The sequence below is a fragment of the Desmodus rotundus genome, chromosome 1, assembly GCF_022682495.2.
Source record: "Desmodus rotundus isolate HL8 chromosome 1, HLdesRot8A.1, whole genome shotgun sequence".
NCBI lineage: Eukaryota > Metazoa > Chordata > Mammalia > Chiroptera > Phyllostomidae > Desmodus > Desmodus rotundus.
In genome coordinates this window covers 99614298-99635157 of record NC_071387.1, presented here as the reverse complement: position 1 = coordinate 99635157, position 20860 = coordinate 99614298, and the positions used below count along the sequence as shown (strand labels likewise).

At 61.2% G+C, this 20860-nt stretch overlaps 5 protein-coding genes across 22 annotated transcripts in view; 3 read left to right on the top strand and 2 right to left on the bottom strand.

Moving 5' to 3' along the window:
• The first annotated feature begins 88 nt into the window (after positions 1-88).
• Positions 89-6445, top strand: SPSB3 (splA/ryanodine receptor domain and SOCS box containing 3). The gene is made up of 7 exons (XM_024553184.4): positions 89-335; positions 1678-1815; positions 4538-4718; positions 4792-4979; positions 5075-5177; positions 5258-5383; positions 5652-6445. The coding sequence occupies exons 1-7, from the start codon at positions 255-257 to the stop codon at positions 5990-5992; spliced, it is 1158 nt and encodes a 385-aa protein (XP_024408952.3). The 5' UTR covers positions 89-254; the 3' UTR covers positions 5993-6445.
• On the bottom strand, positions 6427-10222 carry EME2 (essential meiotic structure-specific endonuclease subunit 2). Of its 2 annotated transcripts, XM_024553185.4 has the most exons (8): positions 9943-10222; positions 9477-9613; positions 8957-9049; positions 8124-8215; positions 7839-7932; positions 7546-7661; positions 7220-7409; positions 6427-7121 (listed from the first exon to the last, which is right to left on the bottom strand). In XM_024553185.4, exons 1-8 carry the CDS (start codon positions 10178-10180, stop codon positions 6951-6953), a joined length of 1131 nt encoding a protein of 376 aa, XP_024408953.1. In that variant the 5' UTR covers positions 10181-10222; the 3' UTR covers positions 6427-6950. The 2 variants fall into 2 exon arrangements, with proteins under 2 accessions (XP_024408953.1, XP_045045661.1); XM_045189726.3 differs by lacking the exon at positions 8957-9049 and having other exon boundaries at positions 9943-10221.
• A 14-nt stretch (positions 10223-10236) lies between these two features.
• MRPS34 (mitochondrial ribosomal protein S34) lies at positions 10237-11570 on the top strand. The gene is made up of 3 exons (XM_024553420.4): positions 10237-10611; positions 10762-10804; positions 10891-11570. The coding sequence occupies exons 1-3, from the start codon at positions 10291-10293 to the stop codon at positions 11181-11183; spliced, it is 657 nt and encodes a 218-aa protein (XP_024409188.1). The 5' UTR covers positions 10237-10290; the 3' UTR covers positions 11184-11570.
• A 312-nt stretch (positions 11571-11882) lies between these two features.
• On the top strand, positions 11883-13064 carry NME3 (NME/NM23 nucleoside diphosphate kinase 3). Its single transcript, XM_024553183.3, has 5 exons — positions 11883-11989; positions 12071-12201; positions 12306-12407; positions 12491-12603; positions 12714-13064. Exons 1-5 carry the CDS (start codon positions 11944-11946, stop codon positions 12829-12831), a joined length of 510 nt encoding a protein of 169 aa, XP_024408951.1. The 5' UTR covers positions 11883-11943; the 3' UTR covers positions 12832-13064.
• A 42-nt stretch (positions 13065-13106) lies between these two features.
• MAPK8IP3 (mitogen-activated protein kinase 8 interacting protein 3) overlaps positions 13107-20860 on the bottom strand; it is a 52171-nt gene continuing 44417 nt past the window's right edge. For 8 of the 17 annotated variants that reach the window (XM_053928180.2, XM_053928183.2, XM_053928162.2 and 5 more), the window contains 18 exons: positions 20344-20400; positions 20092-20262; positions 19168-19294; positions 18910-19005; positions 18626-18784; positions 17775-17940; positions 17277-17459; positions 16995-17184; positions 16772-16891; positions 16615-16695; positions 16461-16528; positions 16197-16345; positions 15596-15767; positions 15398-15511; positions 15213-15251; positions 14880-15059; positions 14646-14795; positions 13108-14570 (listed from right to left, as the gene is read on the bottom strand). In XM_053928180.2, coding sequence (XP_053784155.1) covers positions 14449-14570; positions 14646-14795; positions 14880-15059; positions 15213-15251; positions 15398-15511; positions 15596-15767; positions 16197-16345; positions 16461-16528; positions 16615-16695; positions 16772-16891; positions 16995-17184; positions 17277-17459; positions 17775-17940; positions 18626-18784; positions 18910-19005; positions 19168-19294; positions 20092-20262; positions 20344-20400 — 2344 coding nt within the window. In that variant the 3' untranslated portion in view covers positions 13108-14448. Of the gene's footprint in view, positions 14571-14645; positions 14796-14879; positions 15060-15212; positions 15252-15397; positions 15512-15595; positions 15768-16196; positions 16346-16460; positions 16529-16614; positions 16696-16771; positions 16892-16994; positions 17185-17276; positions 17460-17774; positions 17941-18625; positions 18785-18909; positions 19006-19167; positions 19295-20091; positions 20263-20343; positions 20401-20860 lie in introns of all 17 variants that reach the window. The other 9 variants (XM_053928176.2, XM_024553177.4, XM_053928187.2 and 6 more) reach the window with 2 other exon arrangements.

The window sequence follows — 20860 nt, the reverse complement described above, 5'->3', positions numbered from 1 at the left end:
GTTGTACGCACTTCCGCCGCTGACGCCGTACCGGAGGTGAACCCACTGTCAACCTCTGACAGTGGGGCCGCATCCCCACCTCGCCCTTCGTCCCGTGGGTGGGCGGGTGTTGCCCCGACAGCTTGATAGATGACCAATGAGAATACGGAGTCAAGATTGACAGGTTCAGCAGCCTCCTGGCAAGAGGCGTGGGCCGCGCGGCCGGCCAGAGCCCTGAGCCCGGAGCGCCCACCTGCGTCTGTTTGGCCAATGCGATGCGGGGGGCGGGGATTGTTTACGTCTCGCTCGGGAGCGGAAAGTGGGTCACGGCCGGTGGCGACAGCGGAGCAGTGCAGGTGAGACCGGGTCGCGTCTGCGCCTCCCCGCCCGCCCGCCGGGGAGGACCGGGGCCCTGCGGGAGCCCCGGCGGCGGAGCCCAGCCGCGCATTCGTTCTCGCGGCCGGCGCTGGGGCAGGGCGGGTGGAGCGGGCCGGCCCGCACGGTAGGCCCGCCGCGCAGCGCGGGGAGGAGCCGCAACGCCGCCCGAAACTGGAATTAGTAGGAGTCCTCCTGCTTCCAGGCCGGAGGCAGTCTCGTACGCTGGGCACTCCGCGCGTATCGCGTGGCGCCTAGTGGGCGCTGCAGACGCAGCAGATGGTGACTAGGCCGGCCGACTGGAGCCGGCTGATGGACGGGCTCCGACAAGCAGGTGAAGGAGCCTTGTAGCGGCGTTGCTGGAGGGAGGGGAATCTGCTTGTGCAGACGGCGCTCCCGACCCTGGAACGCAGTGCCTACGTTCATTCACCAACAGCGTTGGCCTGTGCCTGGCGGGGTCCTCACTGGGGGACAGCCCCGGCTCTCCTGGGGGATTCAGTTCAGGGAAGAGCGAGACAGCAGATAATCACGGAAGTCGAAGTGTTACTGCGAGTCGGATACGGAAGCTGAGAGCCAAAGAGGGCAGGGGAAGGCATTCTCTGCAAAGGGCAGGGAAGAGGTAGCAACTAGGACGAGGCCACTGCAGACTGGAGGAACCCAGGAAGGCTTTGAGGGGGGGGGGTTGACTTTTATTCTAAGAACAGTGATAAGCCCTGAGAAGTTTTAAGATTTATTAAGATTTACATAAATGTTCAAGACTTGTTTCAAAAACAGCTTGAATGTAGGGAGTGAAGTGGGTGGGGTGGGACTGACCCTGTGGAGGTGGTGTGGGGTGTGTGGGGGCCATGAGGCCATGGTGGGAAGGAGGAAGGCAGGTAGGCAGGGGGCGGGTGACGGCTATGAGTCTGGCATGAGGAACTTGGAGGTCGGAGACGCCTTTTGTCAAACTGTACAATGGGGGAGGAGCCAGGTGAGATTTGAGATGCCTCAGGGCCTTACAGGCTGCCCCCTGGGCTCCGGAGGCTGAGCTCAGAGCTGGGCTGAGACATGCATTTGAGAGTTATGCGTGTCTGGGTGGCTTTTCACACTCTGTACTTAGGTCTTATCAAGGTGCTTGGACACTGGAGTGAGGTAGGAACTTGTGTGGAGAGTTCTGAGCCCCAACTTGGTACCTACGTGGCTCAAGCAATCCTCCACCTTTGTAGTGGGGGTGGTCTCGCACAGCTGGCCAAGGGACAAATGCTGGGGCTGTTGGAAGACCTTCCAATGCGCTGGGTATTTCCTTTGCTCAAGACCTGTTTTCTCCCTGCCCCCCCCCCCCAGATCCTGTCCACCATGGCCAGGCGCCCGCGGAGCAGCAGAGCATGGCACTTTGTCCTTAGTGCAGCCCACCGAGACGCAGATGCCCGGGCCATGGCTCTGGCAGGGACTGCTAACTGGAGCTATGACTCCGACGGGCAGGTAAGTGGGTACTACTGGAATAAAGTGAGGAGACCCCCAAGGCGGGCTTTTCCCTGGAGCAGTAGGACCCTACTGCTCACCCTGGGTTCGCCCTGGTTAAGGATCCACATGGCCCTGAGGAGACAGGACCTCCAGACAGATACCACATTACTCTTTATTTATTTATTTATTTATTACCCCCCCACCACCACCACCACATTACTCTTTATACTCTGCACTGAAGAGGGTGGCAGTTGGTTTTTTTGGTCAGTTCATTCAACAGAACCTCTCCATTCCATCTCGCAGCCCCTTTCCAAAGGTCACTGTTGTTAACTCCATGTTAGCCTCCCGGATAATTCCTCTGTCTGTACAACTATGTGGTCTATATTTGTGGGTATGCATGTAAAAAAGACATTCGGTCTTAAAAACCGCAATTCCTATGCCTTTCCCCACTCAGTGCCCCCAAGTTCAGGTTGGAACAGCAGCTCAGTCACTTGTCTCAGTGCAGACCGCCTGACGTACCTGAGGCTCTGTAGCCGGAGGCTGGCTGTTCCCACCCTGCGAGTGGCCAGGCTGTGTGGCTTTTGCACCCCTTGTCAGATGACTGGGAGGTGGATTCTCAATCACCTTCCAGAATCTTGAATCAGAGCAGGGGGTTTGGCTCTGCCTTTTGAGTCACCTCCGCCATTTCCTGCAAGGCTGATCTTTGGGTGACTTGTCTGTGCTCTGTCACACCCGCTCTACATGTTGCCCTGGCTCAGCCAGGCGGTCGGGGGTGGGTGGTGGGCACCTCTCCTCCCTAGAGTGAGGGCTGAGCCCTGTGGAACCGCTAGGCCTTGACGGAGAATTGGAGGCAACTATTCTGGGTTGATAGCATCCTGGGGCCTCCCCCAAATCCCTGTCCAGGCCAGCTAGAGACCCTGGCCTGCATTCCTGTCCTGCCTCCAGCTCCTGTCCTGACCATGTGGCCTGAAGCAGTCTGTGTTCCTGTGGGTGTCCCTGCCTCGCTGGCTCATCACTCTGGGATGCAGGCAGTGTTGTGGGGCTGGGGACCTGTGTTTGACACATGCCTGCGTGCAGCTTGCCCCAGCACCTAATTGGTCTGGAGTACTTGGGTGTGTGGGCTCACAGGTGGGTGTGTCACCTTGGTGTCTTTGAAGGCTGAACACAGACGTCTCCCTTCCCTTCTGCCCTGATGGCTTGCCCTGGGACTGGGTCTGTCCTCTACCCGGGTTGACCTCCAGGCCTGTGGTACTCAGGAAAGGGGCTTGTGTCTGGCTGACAGAGTACTGCCTTGGCTGTGGGGGAATCACCATTCCATGCTAGTGGGGTGGTTTGGGCTTGATTCTAGTGTCCTCTCTGGGATCTCTGACTTGGGTTCAGCCCCCTTAGTTCAGTCACAGGCTCCTGTGTGGACCCTGGGTGTAATGGGAAGGTAACAGGGACAAGGCTCTTCCCCTGCAGAGCTTCAGTTTTGGTGGGAGGAGACAGGTGAACAGGGCAACAGTGACTGTTGGAGGAGAGATGAGAAGGAAGAGGACCCAGGAGGGAGGGAGGGCTAGAAGAGCATCTTTGAAGTGAGATCTGAAAGCTGCCATCCGGAGGCAAAGAGACTTCCCCTGGGACGGGTGGGGGAAAGGGGGAGGGATCAGGGCCAGGGAATGGGCCTAGTGAGCTTTGATGGAAAGTGTGGCATATTCTCAGGGTGGCATGACCTGCCCTAGGTCTGAGTGAGGTCACCTGGGCTGATATGTAGAGGGTATTTCAAGGAGGCAAGAGGAACCACCAGAGACTAGTATGGAGGTGGGAGGCAGACCAGGACCTCCAGGCCAACCCATGAGGGGTAGCAGAGCAGGCAGGTGGAAGCTATCTGTACCCTCAGGGCCCGGGGCAGGGAGACCTGGGTTGGCCTGGCATCCAGAGCCAAGGTGGGCATCAGAGGGGCCTGTGTGGCTTCAGAGCAGGAATGACTAGTTGCACAGAGCACCTCTCGCTGGCCTCCAGGAGAGGGCACGTCGGCAGTCCCAGAGCCTGATGAGCTCAGTGTGGGATCACGCCCAGGACGGAACCCCTGGTAGAGAGGGCAGGCCGGGCACCCAGTGAGTGTTTTCTGAGAGAGGCTGGAAGGAACAGCACAAAACCCCTGGGCTTATGAGGGCCCTGGGGTAGGAGCTAAGGGCCACCCCTTGCAGGGTGACGAAAGAGCTGCAGCCCTGGGATGTGCGCAGGTACTGCCACAGTTAGGAGTCCCGGTGGGGCCCAGGTTCCACCTGTGGGGAGACCTGGGCTGCCTTCAGTAGGTCACCAGTGGGCTTTGCCAAGAGGCTCCCCTGCTTCAGGCCACCCGTGGTGGGTCCATAGCTATTCCGTGCTGTTGAGGCCGCCTGGAGACCGACGGCTAAGCAGGAAGCCCTGCTGTGGGCTCACCCAGGCCTGGGCCTCCAGGCCCCCTTGGGTGTGCAAGAATGGGGTTGAGCCCTTAAGCCCTCTCGGGAAGCTACTGGCTTGGTAGGCCTTTGGGAAGGAGGCCCTCCCAGTTCCTGAGCCAGGAGGTGACCAGGGTCACTCTGGGGGCACTGTAGAAGTGTGGGCCAGCTGTGCACTGGGGACCTGGGGAAGCCCTTTGAGGCCAGGCTCTCAGATCCTTTCCTTGGGGCACCGGAGCAGTTCATCAGTCGGCCTGTGCTGAGTGTGCGGCAGGGCAGAAGGCACAGCGGGGGGACAACCTGCCTTCCTTTCTCAGCACAGCGACTCCGACTCTGACCCTGAGTACTTGTCCCTGCCGCCGTCCATCCCCAGTGCTGTGCCCGTGACAGGCGAGTCCTTCTGCAACTGTGATAACCAGAGCGAGGCCCCCTTCTGCAGCAGCCTGTACGCAGCGGCCCACCGGGGCAGGGACTGCCGCTGCGGGGAGGAAGATGAGTGTAAGCGCCTGGGTTGCCTGGGGCGGGCTCTGGGGCCCAGGAGACTACCCCCGCCTGACCTCTCCTTCCCCAGATTTTGACTGGGTCTGGGATGACCTAAATAAGTCCTCGGCCACCCTGTTGAGCTGTGACAACCGGAAGGTCAACTTCCATGTGGAGTACAGCTGTGGCACAGCAGCCATTCGAGGCACCAAGGAGCTGGGGGAGGGGCAGCACTTCTGGGAGATCAAGATGACTTCACCAGTCTATGGCACTGATATGGTAAGTGGCTGGCGGGGCGGGAGGACAGGTTGTGGGGGATAGTACTGCTGGATGCCCCGGCCCTGGGCCCTCTCTGCCTGGCCTGTTGTCTCCAGATGGTGGGCATTGGGACGTCGGATGTGGACCTAGACAAGTACCACCACACGTTCTGCAGCCTGCTTGGCAGGGACGAGGAGAGCTGGGGCCTCTCCTACACAGGTATGTGGGGTCCCTACGGCCAGGCCGGCTGGGAGGAGCCCCCATGCCTCAGAGCTAACCCCTACCCTGCTGTCCCCCAGGGCTTCTCCACCACAAGGGCGATAAGACGAGCTTCTCCTCAAGGTTTGGCCAGGGTTCCATCATTGGTGTGCACCTGGACACCTGGCATGGGACACTGACCTTCTTTAAGAACAGGAAGTGCATAGGTAAGGGCAGTCAGGGCCCCGGGGGGCAGGGGGGGACGCGTGCCTGTGGGGGTTGCTCTTACTGAGGTACTGCAGGAAGCAGAGACCGGGGCCCAGGCTCAGTGGCCTCAGGGCTCTCCGAAAAGGTGTCCTCGAAGAAAGAAGTCTAGGGTCCCAAGGGCTCCAGAAGGTGGGCCAGCACAAATGCCACCTGTTACCCCAGGCGGATGTCCGAGGAGTGGCCAAACCCCCTCCTGGCCCAGAGTTCAGGCTGTACCCCCTCCTCCAGGAGTGGCAGCCACCAAGCTGCAGAACAGGAAGTTCTATCCGATGGTGTGCTCCACGGCGGCCAAGAGCAGCATGAAGGTCATCCGCTCCTGTGCCAGCGCCACCTCCCTGCAGTACCTGTGCTGCCACCGCCTGCGCCAGCTGCGGCCCAACTCTGGGGACACACTTGAAGGCCTGCCCCTGCCACCTGGCCTCAAGCAGGTGCTACACCACAAGCTGGGCTGGGTCCTGAGCATGAGCTGTGGCCACCACAAGTCCCCTGTGCCCTCACCCAAGGCCACAGCCAGTCCCAACAGCCCAGAGACCCGGCGCTACCAGAGGAAGCGCTGCCGAAGGACCTAACTTATTTTCTAATGAAAACTGCCTTGTGAGGCTGAGACGGCATTGTCTCCATCCTTTCCCTCAGGCTGTGCTCCAGGATAACAGGAGAAGGAGGAGTTGAGTCTAGGTCTGCCTGGGCTGTCCCTCTGCCATCAGAGGCTGGGACAGGCCTTGCCACAGGGGCTCAGGGGCCATAGCCCTGGGATCCTGATACCAGGACTGTCTTGAGTCCATCTGCTTCCTGTGCCAGGTGTGGGAGCCCTCCTTAAGAGTCTCTTAGGAGTCGCCCCCCAGCTCTTCTGGACTGAGCGCGCAGGCCCAGGAGGCGTGATCTGCAGCCTGGTCTGAGGTCGGCTTTCCTGTAGCCGCCAGCCTCGGGGAACCTTGGGTTTGTCCTCACTTGCTTTGCATGTCATCAACTGTTCCTCCTGTCCAAGACTGAAACAACTGTAATAAACTTAAAGAGTTTATGCCTGACGCCTCCACAGTGGTAGAATTGAAGGGAATCCGGTAGTGACCTGGGACTCATGGGTGCTCACAGCCTTTCTCCCACGGTTCTGGTGGTGGTGCCCGGTTCCTGTCCTCTAAAACTCTGTCCCACCTCTGCTCTCTGAAGGTGCCACCCCCAAGCCTCCAGGTGACTGGTGCTTGTCCCCCAGAAGGGACGGGGGTGCTCCCCAGCCCTTCCTGACTGTCCCGGTTGGCCACCAGGCCTGCAGCCAGTGTATGCAGGGCCCTGCCCCCAGCCTCGCCAGCCCGCCATCTGGAGAGTCAGCCATTATTCAAGAACCTTTCCTGCTACCTGTGCCCCCCTCTCAGGTTCAGACCTGACGGGGAGCCCCTCCCCAGGCTGAGGGACAGGTCGTGCTAGGTGACTGCTCTCCCCCTCTCACCCCTTATGGTGTCTGGTCACTTCCTGGCTGGGCTGCCTGCTGTCCTGCTGGTGGCAGAGAAGGCCCTGTAGGTCAGGCAGGCATGGTCAGGAGCTCAGATCCAGCAGGAGGTCAGGGTCGGTGGAGGTCAGGAAGAGGCAGATTCGGCGAGAAAGGTCAGGCCCCACCCTTCGGGGCCGACCACCTCTGTCCACCTTCACTGGGAGGTCAGCCAGGAGGGCCAGGCGGTCTTGCTCGGTGCCGCAGGCCAAGTACGCCTAAGTTAGGGACAGGGATGAGCAGGGCAGGCTGTAGGGACCTGGCCTCCACATCTGGGAGTCTTGGGGGATGGGGGTGGGAGAGGGAGAGGGCTTACCTGCTGCAGAAGGCGGGGCGATGGGAAGGCAGTGACAACGGCATCAGCCACCGCCGGGCTGACCCGGTTGAACTGCCTGATCTGCCGCCACCAGGCACCCCGAAGCCCTGTGCCATCTCTTGTCACTCGCTCGCCTGCCACCCCGCGCCTGGCTGTGCAGAAGGAAAAGGCCTTGGACTCCTGGAACTGCCTGAGGAAGGGGAGGGTACAGGGAAGTTTCTAGAGGCTTCATCTCCCCTGGCCACCCAGGCCCCCAGTGGCCACCCCTCCAAGTGTTCCTGTCACCCTCCTGGCATCAGCTACCAGCTGGGGTAAGGGTCACTTACTTGAAGGGGCGCTGGGCTAGGGCCTTGGTGAAGGCACACACGTGCTGACTCAGCTCCTGCCAGGAGGCCACCAGCAACACGTCCAGGCTCGCCCAGAGCTGCAGCAGCACCAGGGCCTGAGGAAGACCCACGGGGACCCACGGGGGTGTGTCAGAGGGGGGCTCCCCGGGGGGACACGCAGCTGAGACCAACCCCACATGTCTTCCTGTGACCAAACCCAGGATCCGGGCCTTAAAAGACCAACCTGAGTGCCAGGGCCAAGGCCAACCACCTCACCCAACCTGACCTCTCACCTCCTCCACCTCAGGCCAGCCAACCACCACCTCCGCACAGGCCACGCCTGGAGACTCTGGCTGCCGCATCTCCTGGGCCCTGGGCTGGCGAGAACTGAACAGAGATGAATATCCCTCCAGCTCCCAATACCCCACTGGTCCCACCCTCCTTGAGTTCTGCTGCCCTCAGAGCCCACCCACAGGAAGGGTTTAGCCACGTCACAGTAGCCGCAGAGCTACCCTGACTTTTTCCCTGAAGTCCCCTCCCCAGCCAGGCCTGCTAAGGGTGTGAGGGTGGCCCAGTACCACAGGTAGGCATCCAGTCCGATGACAGCCAGGCGGGGGCAGGTGGGGCTCTCAGGAGAGATCCAGGGCACTGAGCAGGTTGAGCCACAGATCTGCAAGTTAAGAAGACTTACCACACCTGTTCAGGGCTGTGGCAGGCGGGGCTCATAGGCCACCAGGCCGCTGCTAGTTTGCAGAAAGATGGGGAGCAAGAAAGGCCCAGTGGTGCTGGGAGGAGACTGGAGCAGACTTCCTCTTCCCAGCCAGCTCTCTTTAGAAAACCAGCTGTGTGCCTCCCATGAGGTCAAGGGGACCTATGAAAGCCTGCAGGCATGCCCCAGACTCCTAAAGAGTTGGGCTCAGTCCCTCTTCCTGTCCCTGGTGCACTCTGCACCGCAGCTTGGCATTTACCTGGCAGCAGGTGCTTGATAAATGCTGAACCTCAGATGCTGGGACCGGGAAGAGGGTCTAACCTAATGACATTCTGCCGCAAACATCAGCTGAGCAGTCCCTATTGCTCTTCAGCCAGGTGGGGGCTGGGCTGTTGGCTCACACAGCTGGCCTGCACAGCCAACCCACAGCCCAAGTCTCCAGGCCCCATCTCACCAGTTTCCCACTTCTGGCCTCTGATTCAGCTCTACAGAGGGCCCTCCCTATCCTTACTTCTGCCCTCCACGAACATCTGCAGCTCTGGTCTGCTCCCAGGCCAAGAGCCCAGCTAGCATCTCATTCACATCTTGGCTGTTGAACAGAGAAGGGCTCAGCTCACTGTATGCCCTCTCCAGCCCCTCTGCCCTTGGTAAGGACTGGCAGAACATCACAGTCATTCTGGGAACCCAGCCCCCACCAAGCACCTGGGTCAGCTGTAAGACACCCTGCAGAAACTCCTCAGGCTCCAGCAGCAGCAGAAGTTCCTGCTCACCTGCAGCCAACACCTCAGCAGGCACCTATGGGGACATCCAGGGGTACTGCTGCCCACCCTCAACCTCAAGTGCCCCAAGGGCTTCGGGCTGGGCACCACAGCAGCTGTAAGGCTCATGGCCACAGGCAAGCCCATGCCCACAAGGACTGCTCCACAGAAGCCAATGTGGTTTCCCACTGAGGCCAAGACCAGGGCTGGTCCGTGGCCTGGCAGGAGCACTGACCACAGTGTCATGGGGGTGGAACATTCTTCAGCACCAGCTGAGTTCAGACCCTGGACCCAGGCCAGCATCTGACCAGCAGGGTGGCTTGGGCATCACCCACTCCGCATTCCCTGTTTTTAGGTTATATGCGTGATTAGAGCAGCTGCCTCATATGAAATCACGGAGGTAAAACACCCAACCCAGGGCCTCACTATGTAAACCCAGGAAACGAGGCTGCTGGGGCACTCACACTATTGGCGCAAGGTTCCGGCTTCACTCTGCTCCACCTGAGGCTCCGGGAGGGGCGCTGGGGCTCGATGTGGCACTCACAGCCCAGAGAGCCCAAGGCCTCCATCAGGATGTCAGCACCTGCATCTTCCAGAATGGCTGGGGTGGGCAGAATTGACAGCTGTCACTCATTTTTCTCCACATGAGGATGCTACTCACATTAGACCTGGAGCCTGGGCGGCCTGTGACAAACGCACTGACCCCCGCTCCCCCCGCTCCAAGAAAGCAATCGGGTCCAGATCCCGGAGACTTTTCATCAAGTTCCCCAGTTGGAAAGCCGGAGCCAATTCCTGGCCAAGAGGCAGCCTTGACAGATGCCCCTCTCACTCCACAGTGGTCCGGGGACTACCTCCCAGGAGATTCCAAAGCCCGAGGTTCAGCAGAACTGCAGCTTCTCACAGGACCCCTGCCCTCACCCTTGGGCGCACCTGGGTCCACGCGCACCGTAAGGCGCCGCAGCGCCTGCTCGGGCCGCAGCAGCCACAGCGCCTCGGCCGCCGCTCTGCGCTTCTCCGCCGGGTCCCAAGTCCTCGTGGCGGCCTCCGAGGCGGCTTCCGCGCTGGCGGCGCCCTCGCTGTCCGAGTCCGAGATCTCCCACGTCGGGGGCCGTCGCTGTCCCCGGCCCCGAGAGGAGACCCCGGCCCTCTGTGGCCCAACCTTCTCCATGGCCTGCCCGGTCTCTCCCCCGCTTCCGGCCGCACCCGGACGGCTTCAAGGAGAACACCAGCCACTTCCGGCGGCGGCTTCCTTGTGGAGCACGGAGGAACGACCGGACCATGGCGCGCAAGAAAGTGCGGCCGCGGCTAATCGCGGAGATGGCCCGCAGGGTGCGGGCCTTACGCGAGCAGCGGGAGCGGCCGCGGGACTCAGAACGCTATTCCCTAGACTACGAGACGATGACGCGGCCGCACTCGGGCCGCCGGTTGCCGGTGCGGGCCTGGGCCGACGTGCGGCACGAGAGCCGCCTCCTGCAGCTTCTTGGCCGCCTCCCGTTTTTCGGCGTCGGCCGTCTAGTCACGCGCAAGTCCTGGCTGTGGCAGCACGACCAACCGTGCTACTGGCGCCTCACGCGAGTCCGGCCGGACTACACGGCGCAGGTTCGTGCGCAGCTCGTTACCTCCTGACTCCCGGGCAACGCGGGGCAGCTCTGCTCCCTCTACGTGTGGCTTTGTGGGACGGCTTGTCCTGCGTCCTGATCTGGGGGAAGGAAAGCTTTGTGAGCTTATCCCTCCCTATTTGCTTTGCAGAACTTGGACCACGGTAAGGCCTGGGGCATCCTGACCTTCAAAGGTAAGGAATCGGAGATGGGTGGGGTGGCTCTTGGCGACAGAATGTGCCGCAAGTATGTGTGATAAACCCCGTCCTTCTTTCCTCAGGAAAGACGGAAGGCGAGCCCCGGGAGATCGAACAGGTCATGTACCACGACTGGCGGCTGGTGCCCAGGCACGAGGAGGAGGCCTTCACCGCTTTCACACCGGGCCCAGAGGACACTCAGCTCTCTGTGCCCTACCCTCCGCTGCTCCGGGCCATGATTCTAGCAGAGCGACAGAAAAATGGGGACAACAGCACCGAGGAGCCCATGCTGAATCTGGGGAGAACACGCAATGATCCCTGGGACTACCCTGTGAAACAAGAGGCAAAGAGTAAGGCTAGGGGCACTCCAGTGTAAAATGCCAGAACCGGCAGGCTGCCTGAAGGGTGTAAGGCAGTGAGCACCATTCTGATGAAATAAACTATCTTTCGGTTACACCTGAATCCATTTCCCGGGTGCCGATTATATTATCTGACCTCCGTGACTTGCTCTGAGACTGCACCGAACAAAGCTTGGCGCCAGAGCCTGCACCTGTGTCTCTCCTCTGTCCCTGTTGCCCAACACCCAAATCTCACGGAGGAGGCCCACAGGAGGCAGCTGCTGGGGGAAAGCTGAGAGCGGTGCTAGCGGTTGTGGAGCCCCAGCTCTGGCACCTGTCACTTCCAGGTTGCCTTCCCTTCCCTACCAATGCGTTGCCTCAGCCAGAACCGAAGCTTGAACGCGAATAAAGGCAAATGAAGCAGCCGTGGGTTGTGGTTTCTTCGAGTTTGGGTTGGGAGACCGTGGCCCGTGGGCTGCAGGAGTACGGGGAGAAAAAGACTGACACCGTGGTGTATCTGGCCTGATGGACGCAGAGAGGAGAGCGGATTGGGGGTGGCACAGATGTGGTTGTCTCATGGAAACCTCCGGGCCCCGTGGCCTCTGGGGTCCTGGGGTGGGCGTGGACGATAGGCATGGTTCATTGCCTCGCCTGCGTATTCCCAGCCCCCGGCCCTCCGACGCACCCACCGCGGAAGGCCGGCACAAGAGGGGTCGGGCCGCGGCCCCTTTAAGCGTAGGCCCCGCCTCCGCCCCTCCCCCGCCCAATCTGCGCTCAGCTGCAGCCGGTGCCGCCATCATGATCTGTTTGGTGCTGACCATCTTTGCTAACCTCTTCCCAGCGGGTAAGCAGCGCGGCCGGGTCACGGGGCTAAGCTGGGTGGAGAGGGGCTGCAGCCGGACGTGCCACATCACCGGTCCCGCAGCCTACTCCGGCGTGGCTGAGCGCACCTTCCTGGCCGTGAAGCCCGACGGCGTGCAGCGGAGGCTCGTAGGCGAGATCGTGCGGCGCTTCGAGAGGAAGGGCTTCCAGCTGGTGGCTCTGAAGCTGGTGCAGGTGAAGTCGGGGGCAGGGGTTCGCAGGAGGGCGCTGAGCGGGACGGGTGGGCGCGGGATAGGGCGGTGCCTAGGAGCACGCGGCGGGACCCCCTCCCTCCCCAGGCCTCGGAGGAGCTTCTGCGAGAGCACTACGCGGAGCTGCGCGAGCGCCCCTTCTACGACCGCCTGGTCAAGTACATGGGCTCGGGGCCGGTAGTGGCCATGGTGAGTGCAGGAGGGCGGGAGGCGCACTGGACAGCACCCTGGACTTTGCTCCACCGACCCCTCTCCACTGATCCTGTCCGTAGGTGTGGCAGGGGCTGGACGTCGTGAGCGCCTCACGGGCGCTAATCGGGGCCACGGATCCGGCGAACGCCCTGCCCGGCACTGTCCGCGGGGATTTCTGTATCGAGGTCGGCAAGTAAGGCTGATCATCCCCCCGCCCCCCGATGTTCTTATCCCCAGTCCCTACCACCCCAGTTGGGTATCGTGGGGGTCCTTCCAGCGCTTACTGGCGCTTTTCCCACGCAGGAACGTGATTCATGGCAGCGACTCCGTGGACAGCGCCCGCCGTGAGATCGCACTCTGGTTTCACCCTAACGAGCTCCTCTGCTGGGAGGACAACACCGAGCACTGGCTGTATGAGTAACGGGGCAGCGGGGCCGGTCCTCCTTAAGCAGCAGAGGACCCAACACCAGGCGCCCAGGGCCTCTGGGGATAGGTTGGGGTTCACAGTGCTCCTCTAGGATCTCCAACAGGGAAGGTGGGTCTGCCCAAGCGGGGCATGCCACTGTTTACAGCATGCCTGGAAATGCACCAGGGCAGGGACCCTGGCACTCAGCTTGGTCAGTGTTTCTTTTAATAAACTGAAGGAAATCTGGAGCTCGTATTGGTTTGGGTTCAGGGACACAGATGTACCGTGATAAGACATTTATTACATACAGAGCAGATACATAGGTTTGCTTGCAGGGCCAAAGCCTGAGAAAAGTCACCCAGCCCCTTCCCCCAGCTGCACCCACCTGGATAACCCCCCAGTCATTCATGGCCCTGTGGGAACAGACGAGGGACCTGACAGACATCACAGTGGAGAGTGGCAGGGTGGTGGGGAGAATCCTGCAGCTGCATGTGACTGCAGCGGTGTCCGGCTGGGCTGTGGGATGGCTGCCCAAGATCTGTGCTTCTCTGGTGGGAGGTGGGTGGGCAGCAGGGCCTGGAGCTGCCCTCATCAGTGTCTTAGAGCAGGAGTAAGGCCTGGGCAGGTGGAGAGGCAGCAGTCCAGGGCAGTACCCTTCAAAGCAGGCAAATGCATGCTCCTAGAGCTGGGGAGGTGGTCCCTGTCCTTAGCCCTTAGGGCCTCTGCCGCCAGCCTGTCAGTTGCCCTTGAGGGAGAAGGCCACACCACCAGCCCGAGGCACTTAGTAGCGTGTCTTGGGAACTGGGCTCCTTGGAGACTGCTTGGGAGGCAGGCCCTGGATCCCACACCTTCCCCCATCACCCTGAGGCTGAGCCTGCATCCCAGTGGCCCCACCTTTATGCTGAGGCCTAGGCCTGCCCTGATGGACTGAGAAATTCCACCCTAGGGGATTCCAGGAGGGGCAGGACTGCAGGGCCTGCTTGCCCAGGACAGGGAGAGGGGACACAGATCAATGAAGGATCTGGAGAGCCTGCCACACAGGACAATCAGGGGGCTTGAGCAGGATGACAGCATCCGTCTTCTCAAACGGCTGCCCCAGAGAGCCTGGATACATGCTTTCGTGTCCGTTCCTAGGGTGGCAGGGATGGGGCTGGGAGGAATCCAGGGCAGGCTAGTGGGCCGGGCTGGCTCCCTTAGGGTCAGACCCCCACCCTCATAGACAGCAAGCAAAGGCAAGTGGGCCCCGGGCGGGAGAATATTTGGCAGACTGAAATTCCTTCCTACTTCCTGTCCTGGGTGTCCTAGGAATGAGTGATTGAGAATGGAGAGCCCAGGGTGCAGTTGAGAGCTACCTGGGGCTGCTTATTCTGGAATTCTGGACCCTGGGCCAGGAACTGCTGGGAAAAGGGTGTTCCCAGAGGTTGCCCCTCCTACTCACATCCCCCCCGCCCAGCCAGACCTGCTTTGCTGCTTGCTGCCCCTGTCAGCTCCCAGGCCGGACCTAAGGTGAAAGCTGCAGGTTGAGAGGTTAGAGAGGGGCTGGTGGGCCGCCCCACGGGGCAGTCGTGGCAGGTGAGCAGGGCGTAGCGTATGTACAGGGTGATGTCAGGCGGGGGCAGTGCAGGCCATGCCTCACTCAGGGGAGTAGGACACCTGCCACACGATGATGTGGCTGCGCTCAGCCTTGGACAGCATGGGCTTCACCTGGCTCACGTCTGCCGCATTCTCCTCCGTCTCATCATCTTCTCCGTCGCCTGGAGAGAGCAGATGGCTGTGAGGGGCAGTCCCTACCTGGGAGTCCCTGGGGCCTGAAGGCAGCACCCACTCACCAATGCGGAAGTCAATGTAGCCCTCCCCGCCGCTCAGCACCAGCACATTCTTCAGCTTCTGGCCCTCGGCATCTGAAGCAGGGGCAGCGGGCCCAGGGCTTTCCGATGGGCTGTCCAGCACGCTGCCATTTAGAGTGGCCAACACATTCCCTGTCATGGGGTACAGGGACCTTAGTCGGACCGCCAGAGCACCCACAGGTGCTGCCCTGCAGGAAGTGGGGCCCAGCCACTCACCTGGCACGGAGACAAAGAACTTGACAGCATCCCGGTGCCCATGGAAACAGAGCTGGGCCTGGGCCATGGAGCAGTATGGGATGAAACTGCTAGCCGATTTGTCAGTGCTGTCGTCCCCGTACACATGGATGACGCCCCCTGGGCGGGCCCCCTCCCCAGACGTAGGGGATGTCTTGTTGGCTGGAGACAGAGAGAGTGCCTGGAGGGGCCCAGCCCAGCGACTGGGAGATTTTCAGCAGGTGAGGGCAGAGGGTGGGGGCACACCAGGGCCCCCAGGGCATCTGGGGTAGGGGGGCTTCTTTCTGAGAACAGGAGGCAGGCCTCTGGACTTACCTCGGAGCCCCAGGAGTTGGCCTCGGTGCAGGACTACAGCTGGGGAGGTGAGAAGCACAGCACAGAGGGGAAGGGAAAGAGGCGGTCACAAGAGGGGCCCGGCAGAGCACGCCCGCCCCAGGACCCCACCATGCGCCCTTTAGCAGCTTCCCCCACCACCTGTGCAGGTGTCTGGGGTCACTCACTCTCGGTCAATGGGATAGAGATGACAACTCCGTTGCCGGTGCCCACCCAGAGCCGGTTTCCCGCAATGAGCAGGGCCGTGATGCGCACAAAAGAGAAGCCCAGCTTGCCTGTGCCTGGGGCAGGGGAGGAGGTGGAGGTCAGCACCACCTCGGGACCCTCCTCTCCGCCCCACTAGGCCCAGCCCAACACAGCCTCACCCAGCATCTTGCTGACATAGGGCTCGATGTCCACGTCCTGCAGGTGCTGGTGGGTGTGGGCGTGGTACAGCCGCAGTGTGGAGTCCAAGCGGATGGATACCCACACCCCATCGCCAATCCACGCCAGTTGCCTCACCTGGCTCTCCCGCCGTGGGTGGGCATCAAATGACTTCTGCAAGGTCACAGCAGCCCGTCAATGGCAGCAGAGGAAGGGGAGCTGAACCCACCACAGCCAAGGCTTTACTCTGATGTCCACCCAGCTCAATGTAACCTTTGCTCTGGTGCCTGACTGGCTCCCACAGGTCTAGGAGGGCCCCGGCCAACCACCCCACACCAGGAGCCTGCGTCCAGGTGGCTGAGGGTAGGTGCGTGGATCCCATGGAGGTGTCAACCTGACTTGTTTCAGGGTGAAGCAGCAGGTGGGCTCCAGACAGCTTGGCATTCACAGCCCAGCCGCCTTCTGCCTGCCTGTGACCTTGGACAAATGAGTCACTTGCCAGCATGCAGGCCCTTTGACCCCAACATCTATTAGGTGTGTCCGGAGAAACGCTGGCAGCAAGAGCCCCTCTCCCTCCCTGAAGGCCCTGCCGCCGGCACTTGCCTCTATCTGCATGGTCTTGGGCTGGATGACGTGCACCTTGTTCTTGTAGCCGCACCAGACGCGGTCGTACACAACTGCCATGCAGCGTATGGAGTGGTGTGGGTGGCCCAGGTCCATGAGGTGATAGTTGCTCAGGTCCCACTGGCCATCTGCAGAGAGTCCACCACACCCGCTTAGGCCTGGCCGGGTCCCACAGTGGGGGTGGCTCATACGCTGCCAGGACCATCAGGTGTCGACCACTCGCCCACGGCTGCCGGGCCTCACCTTCGCCTCGGTGGAAGATGGCTAGAGTCCCGTCTGCCAGAGCCACCAGCACTCGTCCTTTCACGTGCCTGGAGGGGAAGGTAGTGAGCCAGGCTCAGGTTGGGCTGTCCAAGACCCCCTCCCAATGCCGGGCCCTTGGCTAGGGGTCACGTACACCAGGCTCAACACTGAGTCCTTCAGCTTGATGGAGTGCAGACACTTCTTCCAGTTGGACACGGCCGAGTGCACATACAACCTGCGGGAGGAGGCGAGGTAGGCGGGAGCTGGCCCAGGGGGCCCTCCCCCACTCCTGCCCCCAGAGCCCCACCTACCAGCCATTCTGGGCTCCCAGCCACATGGTGGGCAAGGCACTGCTGCTGGCCCCCTTGGAGTCTCCACTGGGCTCCTGCTCAGGCTGCACACCACTCGAGTTGGCCTCCGGCCCATTTTCACTGCAGGAAGGATGATGGCTCCAGGGCAGCCCGTGGAGGCCCACCCCTGCCACCTCTGCCAGCCTTCCCCCTCCCCTATCTCTGCCCGTCTGAGCACGCCCACCTGCCAGGCTGCGCACTCGGGGGTTGGGCAGGGGCCGGGTCAGTGAAGACGTGTTCTGTGAGGGGCCCAGGCCGCACCGCAGCTGCCTCTGCCTCACTGGGCCCGGAATCAGGGACCTCTGTGGCCTCTGTGGCCTCCTCTGTGGACTGAGATGGGTTGACCTTCCCATTGGCAACAGTAGCCACCTCCCCTGTGGAAGCAAGGGGTAAGCTTGGCTGGGCAGGCGGAGGAACAAGGGAGCAGACAGAAGGCTGCTCTGAGGCTCAGACCCACACAACTCACCCTGGCCCTTGTCCAGCACTGGGGTGTCCCCTCGGGAGGAGCAGTTGCTTCGCGGCACATTGCAGCGGGTGGCACAGCCCACTAGGGTGATGCCGGCCAGCACTCCGTCTGCGCCAGAGTCTTCAGGGTTCACGTCACTGTCCAGGAAGATCTCCCCTGGAGGGTAGTCACTGTCGCTGGCCGCTGCAAGACCACACCCAGAGCTCATGTCCCCATGGGGGGCAAGGGAGGGAATGGGAGTCACCTGCTGAGGCTGTCCCATCTACTTCTAGTCAGGTGAGCATCACCCTGCATCTTCTCCTGCATCTTGACTAAGCAGGACAAGACCACTGGTGAGGGTCTCCCTGGACACTCCCCCACCAGCTCCTGTGTGTCCACAGCGTGTCACATAAGGCAGGTGCTGCTCCTCCAATCTCCTTACTTGACATCCTAGGTGTCCTCTGAGCTGCGCAAACCCCGCCCACCCGAGCGCTGGCTCCGGTGTGGGGTGGCACTCACCGGGGATGCTGGAGATGCACAGGACATGGGCATTGCAGACGGTGAACTGATCCACGACGGTGCCTGGCTGGTTGGCATCGATGATCACCACTTTGCTGGTAGTCAGGGTGCTGGTGAGGATCCACACCCGGCTGGAGGTGGCATCTGTCTCAGGAAGTTCCTTTGCCTGTCAGAGCACAAGAGACCAGGCTGGTGCCCAAGGGTGGGTGGCTGCAGCAGCCACATGGGGTCCTGGGAGCCTATTGGAATCTTTAGGATGTAGCCTTGCCCATGACCTTAGGGGACACGGCTGTCCGGTCCCAGAACCAGGATGGTGAGCACTCAGAACTGCACTTTGTGTCTACATTGCTGGCACAGGTGGTCTTACCTCCACAGGAGACCATGAGCTCCGAGCCCTTCAGTCCCTGGCTCCCAAATCAAGCCAGAACATGAAATGAAGCCTTGGACTTCAAGGGTGAAGCCTTTTCTGCCACCCTCCTAGCTTAGTCCCTTCCACTGATCCTCTGCGGGCAGTGAAATTTGTTCCTTGCAAGGACAGAAGGTCCCAGGGAACCTGACCCCTTCAGCCCTACTGCCTGCTGAGTCTTGACCCCTCTGATCTTCCCCACCCACAACTCATAGCTGCTGGGTGTTAGGCTAGAACCAGAGGAAGCTCAGCCCCAGGCCTGCCCTACAGAGGGGAAGGGAACTTCAGATGAGCCCAGTCTTGGAGCACTGTCCCTATCTCTCTTCTCTTTCTGTCACTGCCACCCGAATTCTGGTGCTGAGCACGGGCTGAGCATGAGAATGAGAGCAGACACAGGCTAGGTAGTCCAGGCAGAGGCAGCGCTGCTCCCTCCTGCCGCTCTGACCTTCTTCTTCTCGGGGGATGTATGGTTGCTCTTGGCCTCTCCTTCCACTTCCTGGTTGCAGGTCAAAGGGTCAGAGCCCGGCTCCAGCTTGACTCCATTCCCAGTGTGGTCCTCGCTGGGTTTCCACCCACTCAAGTTGACACCCGCGGCACACCACAGCTGAGAGAACAGGGACATGAGGGCTGCTGCGAATGTGTCAGAGCCTTCCCAAACCTGCCTGGACTCAGCTTCTGGATGGGAACCTGTCCCTGCCTCACTCAATTCCCGGTCAGGCCAGGGCTCACCTTCATGGTGGGATCTTTCTCCACCAGAGGGCGGCAGTACACAGGGACAGGCACGTTCTTCATCCGCGTGTCCTCCTGGCCGCCATTGGGACTCAGCTGCAACCATAGGCAGAGAGGCGCTGTGGGCACGAGGCCTGGGGTGGCTCAGGCGTGTGGATAATGGTTCGGCTACTCATCCCTCCAGAATCGGGGCTGACGTTGTGGATCCGCCCTGTGCCCCCACCCCACCCTGCGCATGCGTATTGTGTCCCGCAGCACCTGCTTGTACTTGGCCGGCAGGCTCCAACCGCAGGCCTGCAGCCGCCCGTCGTCGTTGCGCACGTGCTCCCGCACCTGGCGGTACTGCTCACGCTTCTGCTCCCGCCTGGCAGAGGAGGTACAGTCGCTGGGCGGGAGGAAGGATGAGGTACTTCTCAGTCTTTGGTGACCCACAGGCCCACAGGCCTGCTCTGCAGGGAGCACACGATGCCCCTGGAACTCTCCCCTCTGAACTTGTCCTGTCTTTTCCCAGCCACCGAGGTAGGGCTCCTACTGCCCCGGTTGGGCTGCCATCAAATGGGAGGGTGGCTCTCCCAGCACTGGACTTGAGGACTATACCCAGCACGTGTCATCATCCAGGTTCCCGTTTTGCTGTCCCTGTCACTAAGGGCCAGCTGACAGAGACCTACAGTGCAGCCTCCCATTCCCCTGGGCGTTTCAGGGAAACTTCCACAGCTCTGACAAGGCACAGAATTTCCCGGTCCTGCCCTGAAGCACCTGGATTTCTTGGTTTCAAAACAATGGAAAAACCAAATTACAAACAGGAAGAAGCCCAGCCCTTCAGGAAAACTTCCTGTCAGCTCCAAGAACCCTTGCAAAGCCCAGGTGTGCAGGATTGGCCTGCTGCAGGGAGATCCTACAGAAAGGGGGTAGCACAGTGGGACTGCGACAGGGACTGCGACAGGGACTGTGGGGCGAGTGCAAAGGGGCAGCCAATGCTCCCACTAGGGGGCGGAGGGGCGCAAAGTGTGTTGGGAAAGAGGTCCTGGCCCTTGACGCCTCAGCCAGTGTCCTTCCACCATGGACTCCATGCACAGCCCCAGAGCATGGAGGTGAGGCAGTTCCTGCTTCAGTGCCCCTGGGCCACGTGGCCTCCCTGGTGCGGGCCAGGAGGAAGGTGCAGGGGAAGGGTGGGACACTCACTCATCTGGGAAGAACTCCAGGGGCCGGCTGCCTGCTGAGATCTGGCACAGGGCATGACTCCGGCGCTGACTGAAGCCAGCTGTAGTGGGCGACTTGTAATGGATGTTCACCGAGGGGTAGGACCGCTTGGCTGGAGGGGGGCTGGACGAGGAGCTGAAGAGGCGGCTGAAGCTGCCGCAGAGGCATGGAAGGTGAGGAGTGGGCCTGGGGTGAGCTTCCCTGCCACCTCCTCAGCCCAGCACCCCAACTCACAACTGCCAGATGGTAGATTTCTTCTTCTCCTGGACAGATGGGTGCTCTCGGGATGCCCTACAAGGGAGGGGCAGAGAAGGAGCCCAGCTAAGCCACTGCCCAGCCTGTCACCCACACCCCACCCAACCTGTCCACTTCACTCTGCCCCACCCACTGCCCAGCCCAACCGCCTTGGCCAGGCCTGGCCCCACCTAATCTGATTAGGTCCCACTCTTCCTAGGTTCCTTCTTGCCTCCCTTGCAGAAGACCCTCACCCCAGACACACTGGGAACAGAGCAACAGAGTAAAGGGGGCCCCGGGTAGGTCTCAGAACTCCCCAGAGGGGCCCTGACACACCAGCCGTTGAGGCCTGGCTCTCTTGGCCCCTGCAGGCTCCCACCTGAGAGCCCCCTCACCTTTCCAATCCTCTTAGAAAAGAAGGAGGTGGGTGGGGTAGAGAGCAGCCCATTGCCAGGACCTCTTACAGTGACCATGTCTCACATGTGGAGACAGGAGCACATCTCTGAGACCCCGCGGG

Excerpts from the sequence above, each read along its gene's own strand:
- SPSB3 (XM_024553184.4), top strand. The coding sequence starts at position 255 with ATGCGGGGGGCGGGGATTGTTTACGTCTCGCTCGGGAGCGGAAAGTGG. Across the intron at positions 1,816-4,537 it reads GCTATGACTCCGACGGGCAG|CACAGCGACTCCGACTCTGA; the intron begins GTAAGTGGGTAC and ends TTCCTTTCTCAG. Across the intron at positions 5,178-5,257 it reads CTGGGGCCTCTCCTACACAG|GGCTTCTCCACCACAAGGGC; the intron begins GTATGTGGGGTC and ends GCTGTCCCCCAG.
- EME2 (XM_024553185.4), bottom strand. The coding sequence starts at position 10,180 with ATGGAGAAGGTTGGGCCACAGAGGGCCGGGGTCTCCTCTCGGGGCCGG. Across the intron at positions 7,933-8,123 it reads GGACTGGATGCCTACCTGTG|TTCTCGCCAGCCCAGGGCCC; the intron begins GTACTGGGCCAC and ends ATCTCTGTTCAG. Across the intron at positions 7,410-7,545 it reads CTAGCCCAGCGCCCCTTCAA|GCAGTTCCAGGAGTCCAAGG; the intron begins GTAAGTGACCCT and ends CCCCTTCCTCAG.
- MRPS34 (XM_024553420.4), top strand. The coding sequence starts at position 10,291 with ATGGCGCGCAAGAAAGTGCGGCCGCGGCTAATCGCGGAGATGGCCCGC. Across the intron at positions 10,612-10,761 it reads GGCCGGACTACACGGCGCAG|AACTTGGACCACGGTAAGGC; the intron begins GTTCGTGCGCAG and ends TTTGCTTTGCAG. Across the intron at positions 10,805-10,890 it reads GGGCATCCTGACCTTCAAAG|GAAAGACGGAAGGCGAGCCC; the intron begins GTAAGGAATCGG and ends TTCTTTCCTCAG.
- NME3 (XM_024553183.3), top strand. The coding sequence starts at position 11,944 with ATGATCTGTTTGGTGCTGACCATCTTTGCTAACCTCTTCCCAGCGG. Across the intron at positions 12,408-12,490 it reads CGGGGCCGGTAGTGGCCATG|GTGTGGCAGGGGCTGGACGT; the intron begins GTGAGTGCAGGA and ends TCCTGTCCGTAG. Across the intron at positions 12,604-12,713 it reads TTCTGTATCGAGGTCGGCAA|GAACGTGATTCATGGCAGCG; the intron begins GTAAGGCTGATC and ends TTTCCCACGCAG.